Raw genomic sequence first — 15,956 nt, 5'->3', positions numbered from 1 at the left:
TACAGTGCATACTTTAAAAAGATGTATGACTTACAATAAGATGTATATATTGAGCCAAAAAAGAAAAAAATAGTAAGGTAGTGTACGTGGATTCATTATCCATTCAGAAATCTAATGGCAGAGGGGAAGAAGATGCTTCTGAAACAAGATGCCCTCAATGAAGGGGAGGCTACTTCCCATGATAGAGCAGGCTGCTCAGAGATTCATGGCTATGCTTTTTAATGTTCTCAGTACTTTATCTTTGGTGTAATATCAGTTTTCTTTTAGAGAAGAATTGAATGTCTGAAAATAAAACAAAATTAGTTGTAAGGAAGTTGATCTGTTGCACTCTTTATAGGGATTTTCTGCCGGGTGGAAGACGAGACTACATTGTGCAGGTGCAGTTGAGGTGAGTTCAACCAGTGCCCTGACTGGTATATATACACACACACACAAATATACAATCAAATGAAACAGCATTCCTCTGGATGTGGCGTACCTACAAAACATACAGTGGTGCTAGAAAGTTTGAGAACCCTTCAGAATTTTCTCTATTTTTGCATAAATACGACATAAAATATAATCAGATCTTCATGCAAGTTTTAAACAAGATAAAGAGAACCCAAATAACTAAATAAATAACACAAAAACATTTTGCATGTTTGTTTGTTTATTAAGAAAAATGAACCAATATTACATGTATTTGTTGGGTAAAGTATGTGAACTCCAGGTTTAACCCCAGGGTAACATTTAGAGGGGAAATCAGAGTCAGGTGTTTCAATCAATGGGATGGTAATCAGGTGTGAGTGTGGGAGGCCCTGCGCTTTTTAAAGAACATTTACCTGTCACTGTCAAAGTCTGATCTTCACCACAGGTTTTTGGAAGTGTGCCATGCCTCAATCAAAGGAGATTTCTGGGGACCTCAGAAAAAATGTTGATGCTCTCCAGGCTGGAAAAGGAAGAAAAGACATTTTTAAAGAGCTTGAGCTCCACCAACCGCAGTCAGGCAGCTGGTGTACAAAAGGAGGAAATTCAACACCATTGTTGCTCTCCCCAGGAGTGATCGATAATCAAAAATCACTCCAAGAGTAAAATGTGTAATATTCCAGGAGGTCACAATGAACCCCAGGGTAACATCTAAGGAGCATCTCTTTCATTGGCTAATGTCAGTGTTTATGAGTCTACCATCAGGCAAACACTGAACAACAATGGTGTTCATGGCAAGATTGCAAGGAGCAAGCGACTACTCTCCAAGAACGTTGCTAAAGATGATGTGAATAAACTAGAAGGCTATTGGAAAAATGTTCAGTAGATGGATGAGTTCAAAATAGAACTTTCTTGGCTTAAATGAGAAGCGTTATGTTTGGTGAAAAGCAAACACTGCATACCAGCATAAGAACCTCATCCCATCTGTGAAACATGGTGGTGGCAGTGTCATGCTTTGTCGTCTCGGGACCAGGCTGGCTTGCCACCATTGATGGAACTATGAACTCTGAATTGTAGCAGCAGATTCTACAGGAAAATGTCAGGGTATCTGTCTGAACGGAAGCTCAAGAGAAAGTGGGCCTTGCCCCAAGACAACAACCCTAAACACACAAGTCAGTCTACCAAAGAAAGGTGAAAGCAGAAGAAATTTCACGTTTTGGAATGGCTGAGTCAAAGTCCTGACCTTAATCGTATAGAAATGTTGTGGAAGAACCTGAAGTTCATGCAAGGAGGCCCACCAACATTTCAGAGTTGAAGCAGTTTTGTAAGGAAGAATGGCCTAAAATTCCTTCATGCCATTGTGCAGGACTGATCAACGGTTACCAAAGACGTCTAGTTGAGTTATTTCTGTATGAAGGGGGTCACACCAGTTGCTGAAAGCAAGGGTTCATATACTTTTTCCAACAAATACATGTAATATTGGATCATTTTTCTCAATAAATAAGTGAACAAGTATAATGTTTTCTTGTGTTATTTGTTTAATTGGGTTCTCTTTATCTCGTTTTAGAATGTGTGAAGATCTGATCACATCTTAGACCACATTTACGCAGAAATAGAGAAAATGCTACAAGGTTCACAAACTTTCTAGCACCACTGTATGTGACACAGCAAAATTTGCCATAAATAAGTTAATAAAATAATTCAAAACGAATATAGTGCACAGCACAGATAAACTATAAACCAATCACTGTCCAAGTGACGAGACTTTGTGACAGGGTGCTCTTAGTCTCTCAGCCTATGGGAAGAAGCTGTTACCCAGTCTGGCAGTTTGGTCTGATGCTTCTGTACCTTTGCCTTCAAATTCATCTTTCCAAAGTGGATCACTTCACACTTAGACCCTGTTGGTCCGCTCCTTGGTTTTTGCTATCCTCTGTAGGGTCTTGCACCTTCCGTTCCGTTCGTGCATTGGCCTAGGTATATGGGCATTTAAACTGCTGCCCTTCTTCCTCAACTCATTAACATTTCATTAACTCCAACTGGTGTGACCCCCTTGTACAGAAATAACTCAGCCAGACGTTTCCGGTGACTGTGTTCTGAAGAGAAAGGTAGGTACACTTCCCCAACTCCAGGCAAAGGAATTGGGCCTCTGAGCAACACACACAAACTGCTGGAGGAACTAAGCATCTCAAGCAGTATCTGTCGAGAGGCCTAAAGAGCTGACATTTTGGGTGGACACCTTTCATCAGGACTTCCTTTCCAAACATAACTGACCTACTGAGTTCCACCAGCATTTTGTGTATGATAGTCTGGATTTGCAGCCTCTGCAGAATCTGTTTTGTTTCTCGTGGACATTAGAACAGTTCAGAAGAAGTTAATTACTCTTGGCTTAGCAATAATATGTTTGAATCATGAAAGAGGCATCACGATAGTGTAACGGTTAGTGCAATGCTATTACAGCTCGGAGTGTTGGAGTTCAATGTCAAATGAGGACTCTATAAGAGAGTCTCTGTACATTCTGCTCATGAAATATGTGGGTTTTCTCCAGGTGCTCTGGTTTCCTTCCACAGTCCAGGTGCGTTATTGGTTAATTGGTCATGGTAAACTGTCCTGTGATTAGGTTAGGGTTAAATTGGGGCTGGGCATTGTGGCTGGAAGGACCTATTCCTCGCTGTATCTCTAAACAGAATTATTATATATCAGCAATGCTAATCTCCAGCATAATTGATGCATTCATTTCTCAAGCCCATTACAAGTCAAGTCGTCACTTTTTATTGTCATTTCAACCATAACTGCTGGTACAGTACACAGTAAAAATGTGACAACGTTTTTCAGGACCATGGTGTTACGTGAAACAATACAAAAACTACACTGAACTACGTAAAACAACACAAAAACTACACTAGACTACAGGCCTACCCGAGACTGCATAAAGTACACAGAACAGTGCAGGCATTACAATAAATAATAAACAAGACAATAGGCACAGCGGAGGGCAGTAGGTTGGTAGTCTGACGGCTTGGGGGAAAAGCTGTTACATAAGTAAACAGCTGAATGACGGCGTCCGGCATTCTGTCCGTTTCTGTACTCCCGCGAGTATTTCGTTGGAGTCAGATGTAGTCTAATTTAATGTCCATTGGAGAGTAGAATGGACAGGAGAGCTGGCCGGCTAGGGCTTGCTTTTTTCCTGGCATGGACTCCTGCCCGCTCGCCTCGCTTCCACTTCCTCGCACACCACTTACGACGTCCCCACCTCCGGCCACCGGCATCAGGCAACTCCGAGGACTGCGGGCCTGATCCCCTCAGCAAGCCAAGGTCACGCAATTTAACCAGCAGATCTTCATGAAGGTTTGTTTTTGGGCGATCTCTGTATTGTAGCAGTATCTGACGATGGGAGATAGTCACTCTGTTATCCATTGACCTAAGCCCCAACTGTGCCTTAAAATTAAATTTAAAAACTAAAATAAAGTAGCACCAGATCCAAAAGGCCACTGCTGCCATGCCGCGCTGCCTGCTGGACATTACCCCTATTACCCCTAATGGGGCATAGGCCAGCGACAGCAGCTCGCCAGATTTCAGAGCTGACAGAAGGTTGATCAGCCCAGTGGCTTCCACTTTCACCACACTACTTCATTCTTCTTTGAGGCAACGTTTCTTCCTCTCCCAGAGATGAGGTCGTTGGCATTTCTGTAGCTCTGGGTTTTTACAGGATGGGGTTACTGGCCCAATGCAAAACCCTTGTCCTTTTGAAGCTGGGCTTGGGGCCATCCATGGCAGAGTTGGAGCATTCATTTGCTACAGTTTTATTTCTGTGTATGGCTCCTTGCATAATGAAATGATCTTTGCATATGTGCAGTGAGACTGGATAACATGCAGGCATGGGTTAGTAAGCACAATAAAGTTCATAAATTTCAGTGAACAAACATTCTCGAAAAGAGCCAAAACGGCCATCTTTTTAAAATATATAAATATCTTTTTAACAATATAAAAAATTAGCTTTATTTGTCCCTTGCACTTTAACATACAGTCTGAAGTATCAGTATTACAGTGGAGTAAAAGGAATTACTAAGATGACCAGATTCGATTGGAAGGGATCACTACCACACTTGGAGTATTGCGCGCAGTTTTGGGCCCCTTATCGAAGAAAATATGTGCTTGCATTGGAGATGGTCCGGAGGAGGTTCAGGAGAATGATTCAGGGAATGAAAGGGTTAATTTATGAGTAGTGTTTGTTGGCTCTGGGCCTGCACTCACTGGAGTTTATCAGGATGAGGGTGGATCTTATTGAAACCTATTGAATATTGAAACTCCTAAACGGAGTGGACATGGAAGGGATGTTTCCTGAATCTGCTCTGCCATCCCATCATGGCTGATTTATTAATCCTCTCAACCCCATTCTCCTGCTTTCTCTCCGTAACCTTTGACACTCCGACTCATCAAAAACTTATCAACCTCCGGTTCAAATATACTCAATAACTTGGCCTCCAAGATCGTCTGTGGCAATGAATTCCACAGATTCACCACCCTCTGACTGAAGAAGTTTCTCTTCATCTCTGTTCTAAATGGACATCCCTATATTCTGAGAATGTGCCCTCTGGTCCTAGACTCCCCCAGGGAAACATCCTTTCCACATCCACTCCATCTAAGTCTTTCAACTTTCTGTACAATTCAGTGAGATCCCTCCTCATTCTTTCCAAATTCCAGCCAGAGGCCCAGAGCCATCAAATGCCCCTCATGACAGCCCATGCACCATCCTAGACATTCAGTCCTTGCACACTCTCATGGCTGGAGTGTGTGCCATTTTTGATACATAGTGCAGTTGCTTATCTAGGCAAGTCCCAACTCTGCAATCGAAACTCCCAAGAAAAATGAGAGGCTGCATTAGCATGGGTACAATACCATCTTCTGATGTCCCTCCAGTTCGTTCACCAGCCTGACTTTGAAATGTGTTAAAATCCATCATTGTGAGAAACTGTGATTTCAAGATTGAAGATGGTATAATGTCATTTCCAGCACACAGGTGTAAAGGAGAACAAAATAATTGTTCTGGATCTGATGGGGAAAGTAACTGTTTTTGAGTCTGTCTTCCTGCTGCAGATACTACGTAGCCTTCTCTTTGATGAGAGTGTGACAAACAATCCATGAGTAGGTGGGTTGCCCATTTCTGGCACCTTTCTGTATCTATGTCCTCGATGGTGGGTAGGCTGGTAGAGTAGTTGAGTGTTTAGACTACTTAATAATATACTTATATAATTTGCGGCCTACTCTTGTATTTCCAGCACCATTGTAATGGGCTTTTAAGGCAGTTACTGTGTATAAAGGAAATATGTTGGTTTGATTATTTTCTTAAATGCTAGTCTGTGCATTTCAGAAGCATTTTCTCCAATGAAGATACAATGTGTTGTAAATTTAAAGACCATAAGACATAGGAACAGTATTCGGCCATCTGGTCCATTGGGTCTGCTCTAACATTCCATCATGGGTGATTTATTATAAATGTCGAAGTAATGTTGAGAATAAAGCCAATAGTGCAATAACTAGATAAATTGCCATTAAGAGGACTGATGTTTCTTGCAGTGTCTTTTGCATATCTATTATTAATCTGTATCTACTGTTCAATCGTTTTTAGGTTTTGCCTTGCAGAGACGAGCTGTCCCCAGGAAGACAATTATCCTAATAATTTATGCATAAAAGTAAATGGAAAACTATATCCATTGCCAGTAAGTTCATTAAAATATTACCGAGAAAACACAAAAACATTATTTGGGTAGAAGGGATAAGTGAATGCTGTGCTATTGGTGCTGGAAGAATGGAATTTTTTTTTATTTACATGGGCACCTACAAGCTATTGTTGTGCACTCCCATGCAAGGTAATGCATGAGTGAAATACATCAAAAATCCTTCCAGAAAGAATGTTCAAAATAGCACCCTATTGATTATTTTCAGATCTAATGCTGTACTTTTAAATGTTGCTATAAATTAGCAGCTTGATGTTTTAAACAAATGAACATGCAGTAGAGCACTTAGCTTTTCAAGCCAGCTCCACCATTCAAGAAGATGATTGCTGAATTGATGGTGACCTCAATTCAACATTCATGCCTGTCTGGTAACTTAGCAGCTTCTAGCTTATCAAGAGTCTGTCTCAGAATCAGAATTGGGGTTATTATCACCAGCATGTGTCATGAAATTTGTTAACTTAGCAGTGGCAGTTCAATGCAATACATAATCTAGAAGAAGAAGAAAAAAAAATATATAAATAAAAATAAATAGGTAAATCAACTGCAATATATTTATGTTGAATAGATGAAAAATCATGCAAAGGAATAGACAGTCGTTGATTCCAGGGGATCATGGGTTTGCGCCTCTGGTGGACTGCGTTAAGTAGTGTCTACTGTGATTGTGGAGCCTAATGCGGGGGTGACAGTCCTTGCCAAGCTGTGTACAGCGGAATGCTTAGGCAGCTCTGACGTCTTGGGCTTGGAGCTTTTGGCGGGTTCTCTTTTCCTCTGCTTGCTGCATCAGAGTGGTCTTGTACCTCAAAAATTATGCAAATACAGAAATAATATATATTAAAAAAGTGAGGTGATGTTCACGGGTTCAATGTCCATTTAGGAGTCAGATGGCAGAGGGGCAGAAGCTGTTCCTGAATCATTGAGTGTGTGTCTTCAGGCTTCTGTACCTCCTTCCTGATGGTAGCAATGAGAACAGGGTATGTCCTGGGTGCTGGGGGTCCTTAATAATGGAGGCTGCCTTTCTGAGACACTGTTCCTTGAAGATGTCCTGGGTACTTTATAGGCTGGTACCCAAGATGGTGCCGACTACATTTATGACCCTTGGCAACTTCTCTGCAGTCAGTCATAGAATTCTAGAGCACCACAGCACAGAAACAGGCCCTTCGCTTCATCTAGAGCATGCCAAGCTATTAAACCGCCTTGTCCCATCAACCTGCATGCGGTCCGTACCCTCCATATCCCTCCCATCTATGTTCTTATTCAGCCTCTCTGAAATATTGAAACCAAACCCACATCCAGCTCTCCCGCTGGCAGCTTGTTACACATGCATCACCTTCTGTGTGAAGAAGTTCCCTCTCAGGTTCTCCTTAAACATTTCACCTTTTACCCGTAACCTATGACCTCTTTCAGGCTCATCCATTCTCCGTGGAGGACGCCTGCTTGCATTTACCCTATCTATACCCCTCATAAATTTGTATTCCTCTATCAAATCTTTCTCATTCTCCTACAGTCTAAGGAATAAAGACCTAACCTATTCAATATTTCCCTATAACTCAGGTTCTCCAGTGCCAGCAATATCCTTGTAAATTTTCTCTGTACTCCTTCAACCTTATTGACATTTTTCCTGTAGGTAGCTACCTAAAACTGCACACAATACACCAAATCAGCCTTCACCAACATCTAAAACAACTTCAACATAGCATCCCAACTCCTGTATTCAGTACTGTAATTTATGTAGGCCAATGTGTCAAAAGCTCTCTTTACAGCACTATCTACCTGTGACGTCACTTACAAGGAATTAAGTATCTGTGTTCCAAGATCCCTCTGTTCTACAGCACATCTCAGTGACCTACTGTTCACCCGTGTAAGACCTACCCTAGATGGTTCCCCCAAAGTGCAACACCTCACACTTGCATTAAATTCCATCTGCCATTTTTCAAGCTAGACAGGATGCCGCTGAAAGCTTTGATAGCCTTCCTCGCTGTCCATTACAAACAAAATGAGATTTTCTGATCATGATATAGGTGACAAACAACAATGGACCATGCATTGCTCCCTGCAGCACACCATAAGTCATAGGCCTCCTGTCAGAGAGGCAACCATCTACTAACACTCTCTGGTTTCTCCTATGAAGCCATTGCTGAATCCATTTACAACCGCTTCTTAAATGCCAAGTGACTGAACCTTCTTGCAGGTCCTTGCCGAAGGCCTTGCTGAAGTTCACATGGACAACATCTACTGCCTCTCCTTCAACTTTCCTGGTAACCAAGAAAAACTCTTAAGATTGGTTAGATTCAACTTATCACAGACAAAGCCATTTTGGGTATCCCTAATCAGGCCCTGCTTGTCCAAATGCTGACGTCAGGCTCATTGGCCGATAATTTCCTGGCTGATTTTTAGAGCCATACTTAAACAATGGAACAACATTGACTATCTACCAGTACTCTGGCACTTCATCTGTGACTAAGGACAATTTCAAATTCCTAGGCTAGGGCCCCTGCAATTTCTGCACTAGCTTTCCACATGGTCCACGGGAATGCCTGAGGATTTTTTCACTCTAATTGGCCTCAACGCAGCAAGCAGCTCCTCTGTAATCTGTATACAGTCTATGAGGTCACTGCTGTTTTGCCTCAATTCTTTGTGTCTGTGCCCTGAATAAATACAGATGCATAATATCCATTTCTGATCTCCTTCTTCAACAAAAATCTTCAATAATACTTGTCAATATAGCTGACTGTTCTGTAGTTTCCTGTTTTCTCTTGCTCATGAATAACAGTTACATTAGAAAAACCTACAACACAATACAGGCCCTATGGCCCACAATGCTCTGTCGAACATGTACTTTAGAAATTACCTTGGGTTACCCAGAGCCCTCTATTTTTCTAAGCTGTGCGTACCTATCCAGGAGTCCCTTAAAAGACCCTATTGTATCTGTCTCCACCACCGTCGCCGGCAGCTCATTCCACACACTCACTACTCTATGTTTATATTTAAAAAAAAAACTTACCCCTGACATCTCCTCTGAACCTACTTCCAAGCACCTTAAAACTGTCCTCTCATGTTAGTTGTTTCAGCCCTGGGAAAAAGCCTCTGACTAGTCACACGATCAAGGCCTCTCATCATCTTATACACCTCTAAAAGGTCACCTCTCATCCTCCAAGGAGAAAAGGCCAAGTTCACTTAACCTATAAGTCATAAGGCATGGTCACCAATCCAGGCAACATCCTTATAAGTCTCTTCTGAACCATTTTTATAAAAGCTTCTACATCCTTCCCGTAGTGAGGCGACCAGAACTGAGCGCGTACTCCATGTGGGGTCTGACCAGGGTCCAATATAGCTGTAACATTGCCTCTCGGCTCCTAAACTCAATCCCACGGTTGATGAAGGCCAATACACCGTATGCCTTCTTAACCACACAGTCAACCTGCGCAGCAGCTTTGAGTGTCCTGTGGACTCGGACTTCAAGATCCCTCTGATCCTCCACACTGTCAAGAGTCTTACCATTAATACTATATTCTGCCATCATACCAAAATGAATCACCTCGCACTTATCTGGGTTGAACTCAATCTGCCACTTCTCAGCACAGTTTTGCCTCCTATCGATGTCCCGCTGTAACCTCTTGACAGCCCTCCACACTATCCACAACACCCCAAACCTTTGTGTCATCAGCAAATACACTAACCCATCCCTCTACTTCCTCATCCAGGTCATTTATAAAAATCACGAAGAGAAGGGGTCCCAGAACAGATCCTTGAGGCACACCACTGGTCACCAACCTCCATGCAGAATATGACCCGTCTACAACCACTCTTTGCCTTCTGTGTGCAAGCCAGTTCTGGATCCACAAAGCAAGGTCCCCTTGGATCCCATGCCTCTTTACTTTCTCAATAAGCTTTGCATGGGATACCTTATCAATGCTTTGCGGAAATCCATATACACTACATCTACTACTCTACCTTCATCAATGCGTTTTGTCACATCCTCAAAAAATTCGATTAGGCTCGTAAGGCACGATTTGCCCTTGACAAAGCTATGCTGATTATTTCTAATCATACTATGCCTCTCCAAATGTTCATGCCTCTCAGGAACTTCTCCATCAACTTACCAACCACTGATGTAAGACTCCTGGGTTATCTCTACTGCATTTCTTGAATAAGGGAACAACATCTGCAACCCTCCAATCCTCCGGAACCTCTCCGTCCCCATTGATGATGCAAAGATCATTGCCAGAGGTTCAGCAATCTCCTCCCTTCCTTCCCACAGTAGCCTGGGGTACATCTCATCCGGTCCCGGTGACTTATCCAACTTGATACTTTCCAAAAGCTCCAGTGCATCCTCTTTCTTAATGTCTCTATGCTCAAGCTTTTCAATCCACTAAGTCATCCCTACAATCGCCAAGGTCCTTTTCCGTAGTGAATATTGAAGGGAAATATTCATTAAGTAGCTCTGCTATCTCCTTTGGTTCCATACACGCTTTTCCACTGTCACATTCTCATTGTCCTATTCTCTCACGTCTTATCCTCTTGTTCTTCACTTTCTTGTAGAATGCCTTGGGGTTCTCCGTAATCCTGCTCGCCAAGGCCTTCTCATGGCCCCTTCTGGCTCTCCTAATTTCATTCTTAAGCTCCTTCCTGCTAGCCTTATTTTCTAGATCTCTATCATTACCTAGTTTTTTTGAACTTTTCATAAGCATTTCTTTTTTTCTTGACTTGATTTTCAACTGCCTTTGTATACCACAGTTCCTGTACCCTACCATCCTTTCCGTGTCTCATTGGAATGTACCTGTGCAGAACGCCATGCAAGTATCCCCTGAACATTTGCCATATTTCTGCTGTACATTTCCCTGAGAACATCTGTTCCCAATTTATGCTTCCAAGTTCCTGCCTGACAATTAAACGCTTTCCTAACTTGTCTGTTCCTATCCCTCTTCAATGCTATGGTAAAGGAGAGAGAATTATGATCACTATCTCCAAAATGCTCTCCCACTGAGAGACCTGACACCTGACCAGGTTCATTTTCCAATACCAGATCAAGTCCACCCTCTCCTTTTGTAGGCTTATCTATGTACCGTGTCAGGAAACCTTCCTGAACACACCTAACAAACTCCACCCCATCTAAACCCCTCACTTCAGGGAGGTGCCAATCAATATTGGGGAAATTAAAATCCCCCATCATGACAACCCTGTTATTACTGTAACGTTACAGAATCTGTCTCCCTGGCTGCTCCTCGATAGAAACATAGAAAATAGGTGCAGGAATAGGCCATTTGGCCCTTCGAGCCTGCACCGCCATTCAGTATGATCATGGCTGATCATCCAACTCAGAACCCTGCCCCAGCCTTCCCTCCATACCCCCTGATCCCTTTAGCCACAAGGGCCATGTCTAACTCCCTCTTAAATATAGCCAATGAACTGGCCTCAACTGTTTCCTGTGGCAGAGAATTCCACAGATTCACCACTCTCTGTGTGAAGAAGTTTTTCCTCATCTCGGTCCTAAAAGGCTTCCCCTTTATCCTCAAACTGTGACCCCTCGTTCTGGACTTCCCCAACATTGGGAACAATCTTCCTGTATCTGGCCTGTCCAATCCCTTTAGAATTTTATACATTTCAATAAGCTCAAACCATCAGTCTGAGTGCAGCCCTTCTCTATCTCCTGCCTATCCTCCCTCTCACACTGCCTACAAGCTTTCTCTATTTGTGAGCCACCTGCCCCTTCCTCTGTCTCTTCAGTTTGGTTCCCATCCCCCTGCAATTTTAGTTTAAACTCTCCACAATAGCATTAGCAGACCTCCCTGTCAGGATATTGATCCCCCTTGGATTCAAGTGCAACCCATCCTTTTTGTACAGGTCACACCTGCCCCAAAGGAGGTCCCAATGATCCAGAAATCTGAATCCCTGCCCTCTGTTCCAGTCTCTCAGCCACACATTCATCCTCCACCTCACTCTATTCCTATAGTCACTGCCGCGTGGCACAGGCAGCAATCCCGAGATTACTACCTTGAGGTCCTGCTTCTCAGCTTCATGAGTTGGATCCACAGGGCAATGCAACCTCAACTGAGCTTGTCAACTTATCATGATCTGAGTGTGGGATCCAGCAGCCTGAGTGTAATGTAACTCAAGTTTACTTTCATCTGTTCAACAAACAGCATTCCTCTGGTCCACCCACACACAATTTATCACACAGAGCGCATAAACCAAACTATTACCAGAAATATGTTAATAATATATAATTCAAAATGCATGTAGAGTGCAGCACAGGTAAACAGCTCTCTGTCCTAGTGACAGGACCTCAAGTGGTGGCAGGCTATTCACTGGTCTTAATAGCCTGAGAGAAGAACCCAATCTGGCAGTCCTAGTCCTGATGCTCTTGTACCTCCTTTCTGACAGTAGTGGGTCAAAGAGATTGTGGGATGGGTGGTAGTGATCCTGTTTGTTTTCACAGTGAGGAGCTTGAATGCTATGTTTGCGAAGATATACTGTACAAAATCTATTTTGTCAGTTCTTAGCTTTGCTGCACAGGGTAGGAGGGAGTGGATTATAAAACTGAACTTTTTCTAGTTTTCATTCTTTTCAATCTTAATATCAGTGATTCAGATCGTTAGTCTTTTCTTCCAGGGGTTTACGCCACCAGTTAAAAACGGTGTTGAACAGAAACGACCGGGTCGGCCTTTAAACATCACATCACAAGTTAGACTCTCATCAGCTGTGCCCAATCAGATTTCGGTTTCTTGGGCACCGGAAATGGGAAGAGTAAGTGCTTAATTGTTCCAAAAAATTTAGAAGAAAAAGTGGATGATCTTTTGTTCTTGTTTTTAGGAGTTTTATGCAATAATTTCATGAAAATATGCTGGGAGGAATTAATCGTTGTGTGCTTGTGCTGCAAGCCTATCGAGTGTGGGATATCTTCATTCTGTACCATTGCTACTAGACAGGCAAAAACATTAAATAATGTTCATGTTAATTGGCCCTTATCAATGCCATTCTTTACAATATTGTGGAGGTATAGTTACCACATCGCGTGATTTTACTGTATGTGTTTTCTCACTTATGGACAAAATCAACTTAAAAACATCTGTAAAGGCAGAGCCCATTTGTAGTGTGCCTGTATGGCCTGTATGGAACCAGGTTTGCAGGGATTAATTTTGAGGAGTATGGAAATTAGATCTTGGTAATTGCTAAATAAGGTCTGGTGAAATCCTTCAAACTTTACAATATTACTTTAACCAGATTGCTTCATTGCCGAGTTTTGTCTTGAAATGACAAAAGCATGTTGAATAAAATCTCTGGTTTCCTTCCCAGCCATGGTGCCCCTCCTTGCTGAGATGCCCTCAGCTTTGGCTCTGGAGTTCCAGGCCTGAACTACTCTACTTCTCCTTTGAAATTATTCATTTAATCCTGCTTCTTTGACCGAACCTTCCCTAATGCTCTTTTATCAAATTTTATTGGGTAACTTCACTGTGAATTACCTGAGAACCTTCTACTGCATGAAAACTACTGCAATTTTAGTGAACCAGATATTAAGAATAAATTTCCATCTCGCTGAGATCTTGGTGAGTTCATCTCCTAATAATAAAAAAATAATGGATGTTAACTACTATATGGAAAGAATGATCTGTTCTTCTTTCTAAATATAATGCAGCCATCCTTTGACATTAATTATTTAAAAATATAGTGCTGAGTAGCACCATTCTTGTCACCCATCATATCCCTTTGCTTGCTGACTATATCACATTTGTGTGTTTTTGTGAGCATGTACACATGTATGTACTCACTTTGTCCTGGGTATGACTCTAAACTGCAACCGGTGATGAGGTTTTGGGGAAAGTGGAGTTACCCCTTAGTCATTTATTGCTCCCAGGGCAGCTCTGACCCGTAACGGTAGCACCTGCAAGGGTTCCTGCTCAGGATACGAGCGAAGACCAACGGCAGATCCGGCAAGTTCAGTAACTGATCTTATGACGGAGAAGGCGGATGAACATTTGGGAAGAGAAATGGTGATTTCTTTAGTTCGCCCAACTGTAGGCAATAGCCGACCACCATTGCTAGATACAAGGTTTCCTAGAATCTATTTGCTAAGAAAACCATGGTCAAACTCTCAAAATGTATCACACAACAACAGCGTCAAGAGGATCTTCAAGGCAATTCTGAAGAAGCTTCGCTCGGTAGGGTTGATTCTGGTCAGCAGGGGATCCCCGACCGTCATCAAGCTACTGCTCATAAAATTCAAGTAACACAAAAGAAAATTATTGCCACTTGGAATGTAAGAACCCTATATCAAGCAGGAAGATTGGACAATGTGATAAATGAAATGGAAAAACTAAAGATTAACATCATGGCAATGAGCAAACTTCATTGGATAGGTGCTGGAACATGTCAGAATAGAAATAAAACACTAATTTATTCTTGTGGAACATCCCATACTAATTGAGTAGGAATTCTTATGGATGAAAACATGGCAAAAAGTGTTTTAGGACGTTGGGCAATATCAGAAAGAGTGCTCCTTGTTAGATTCAGAGGACAACCATTTGATTTAGCAATTCTGCAGGTATATGCACCAACAACAGATGCAACAAATGATGATATAAATAAATTCTACGAAGAGCTTGAACAAACAAAGAATGGATGCAAATCTCAAGATATTGTTATTGTCATGGGAGATCTAAATGCTAAAGTAGGCAAGGTGCTGATGGAAATACCATAGGAAAATTTGGACTAGGGGAATGAAATGAAAGAGGTGAGAAATGGGTAGAATGGTGCAAGATGAATAATCAGGTCATTATGAGTACCTACTTTAAAAACCACCCAAGATGCTTGTGGACCTCGAAGAGTCCAGGTGATAACATTAGAAATCAAATTGACTTTATTACTATAAACCAAAGATTTAGAAACTCAGTGACTCAATGCAAAACATATCCAGGTGCAGACTGTAATAGTGACCATAACCCAGTAGTAGGTCATGTAAAAGTAAAACTTAAAAAACTAAAGAAGTGAAAGCCTGAACAATCCCTTGACTACTTGCAATTAATTAAAGAAGAAAACTTAAGACAAAAATTTACAATTGAAGTAAATAGATTTCAAAGTCTAGAAATAGAATCTGTTGAAGTTGATAGCAATCATGTAGAAATGAAATTTAACTCTCTAAAGTAGTGGTCTCCAGCCTCCGGGCGTGAAGCGTGCAGTGGTAGCCGGGACACACCCAGCTCATCTTTAAGAAAAAAGCAGAAATAAACAAGTTAATTAACTAGGTGCCACCCGGCACATAAATGTCGGCCCGGTTCCGATCTGGGCCAACATTTACGTGCCGGGCGTCACCTAATTAATTAGCTTGTCTATTTCGACTTTTTTCTTAAAGATGAGCTGGGTGTGTCCCGACTACCACTGCACCACTGCATGCTTCACGGCCCGGTATCAGTCCGCGGCCCGGAGGTTGGGGACCACTGCTCTAAAGGATGCCTTGGTAGAATCAGCAAAGTCAGTGATTCCTAAAAAAGAAAAAAGCACAAAGAATAAATGGATAATAGATGAAATCAAAAATCTGACAGAAGAAAGCAAATCCTATAGAATATAAGTCCTTAGATTAAAAAGTTAAAAGCTTATGTCAAAAAGCCAAAGAAGAATGGTTGAACCAGGAATGTGAGCAAATAGAAAGAATCCCTATTACTGATCCATAAGGTTACATCAGCAAATCAAGAATATCACTGGTAAAAAGCTCCTCTGTTCTTCAGGTAGATGTTTGAAAGCAAAGGACGGTACCATTATCATGGAAAAAGGTGAAATTATGAACAGACGAACTGAGTATATTCAGGAATTGTTTGAAGACGA

At 41.9% G+C, this 15,956-nt stretch overlaps 1 protein-coding gene across 5 annotated transcripts in view; it reads left to right on the top strand.

The window, feature by feature from the left end:
- Positions 1 to 15,956, top strand: part of pias2 (protein inhibitor of activated STAT, 2) — a 111,325-nt gene that overhangs the window by 31,279 nt on the left and 64,090 nt on the right. For all 5 annotated transcript variants that reach the window (XM_063042578.1, XM_063042575.1, XM_063042574.1 and 2 more), the window contains 3 exons: positions 338 to 388; positions 6,032 to 6,122; positions 12,750 to 12,884. In XM_063042578.1, the coding sequence (XP_062898648.1) occupies positions 338 to 388; positions 6,032 to 6,122; positions 12,750 to 12,884 (277 nt within the window). The remainder of the gene's footprint in view (positions 1 to 337; positions 389 to 6,031; positions 6,123 to 12,749; positions 12,885 to 15,956) is intronic.

The sequence above is a fragment of the Mobula hypostoma genome, chromosome 3, assembly GCF_963921235.1.
Source record: "Mobula hypostoma chromosome 3, sMobHyp1.1, whole genome shotgun sequence".
NCBI lineage: Eukaryota > Metazoa > Chordata > Chondrichthyes > Myliobatiformes > Myliobatidae > Mobula > Mobula hypostoma.
The sequence above is the reverse complement of the archived record's forward strand: the minus strand, read 5'-3'. Positions and strand labels throughout refer to the sequence as shown.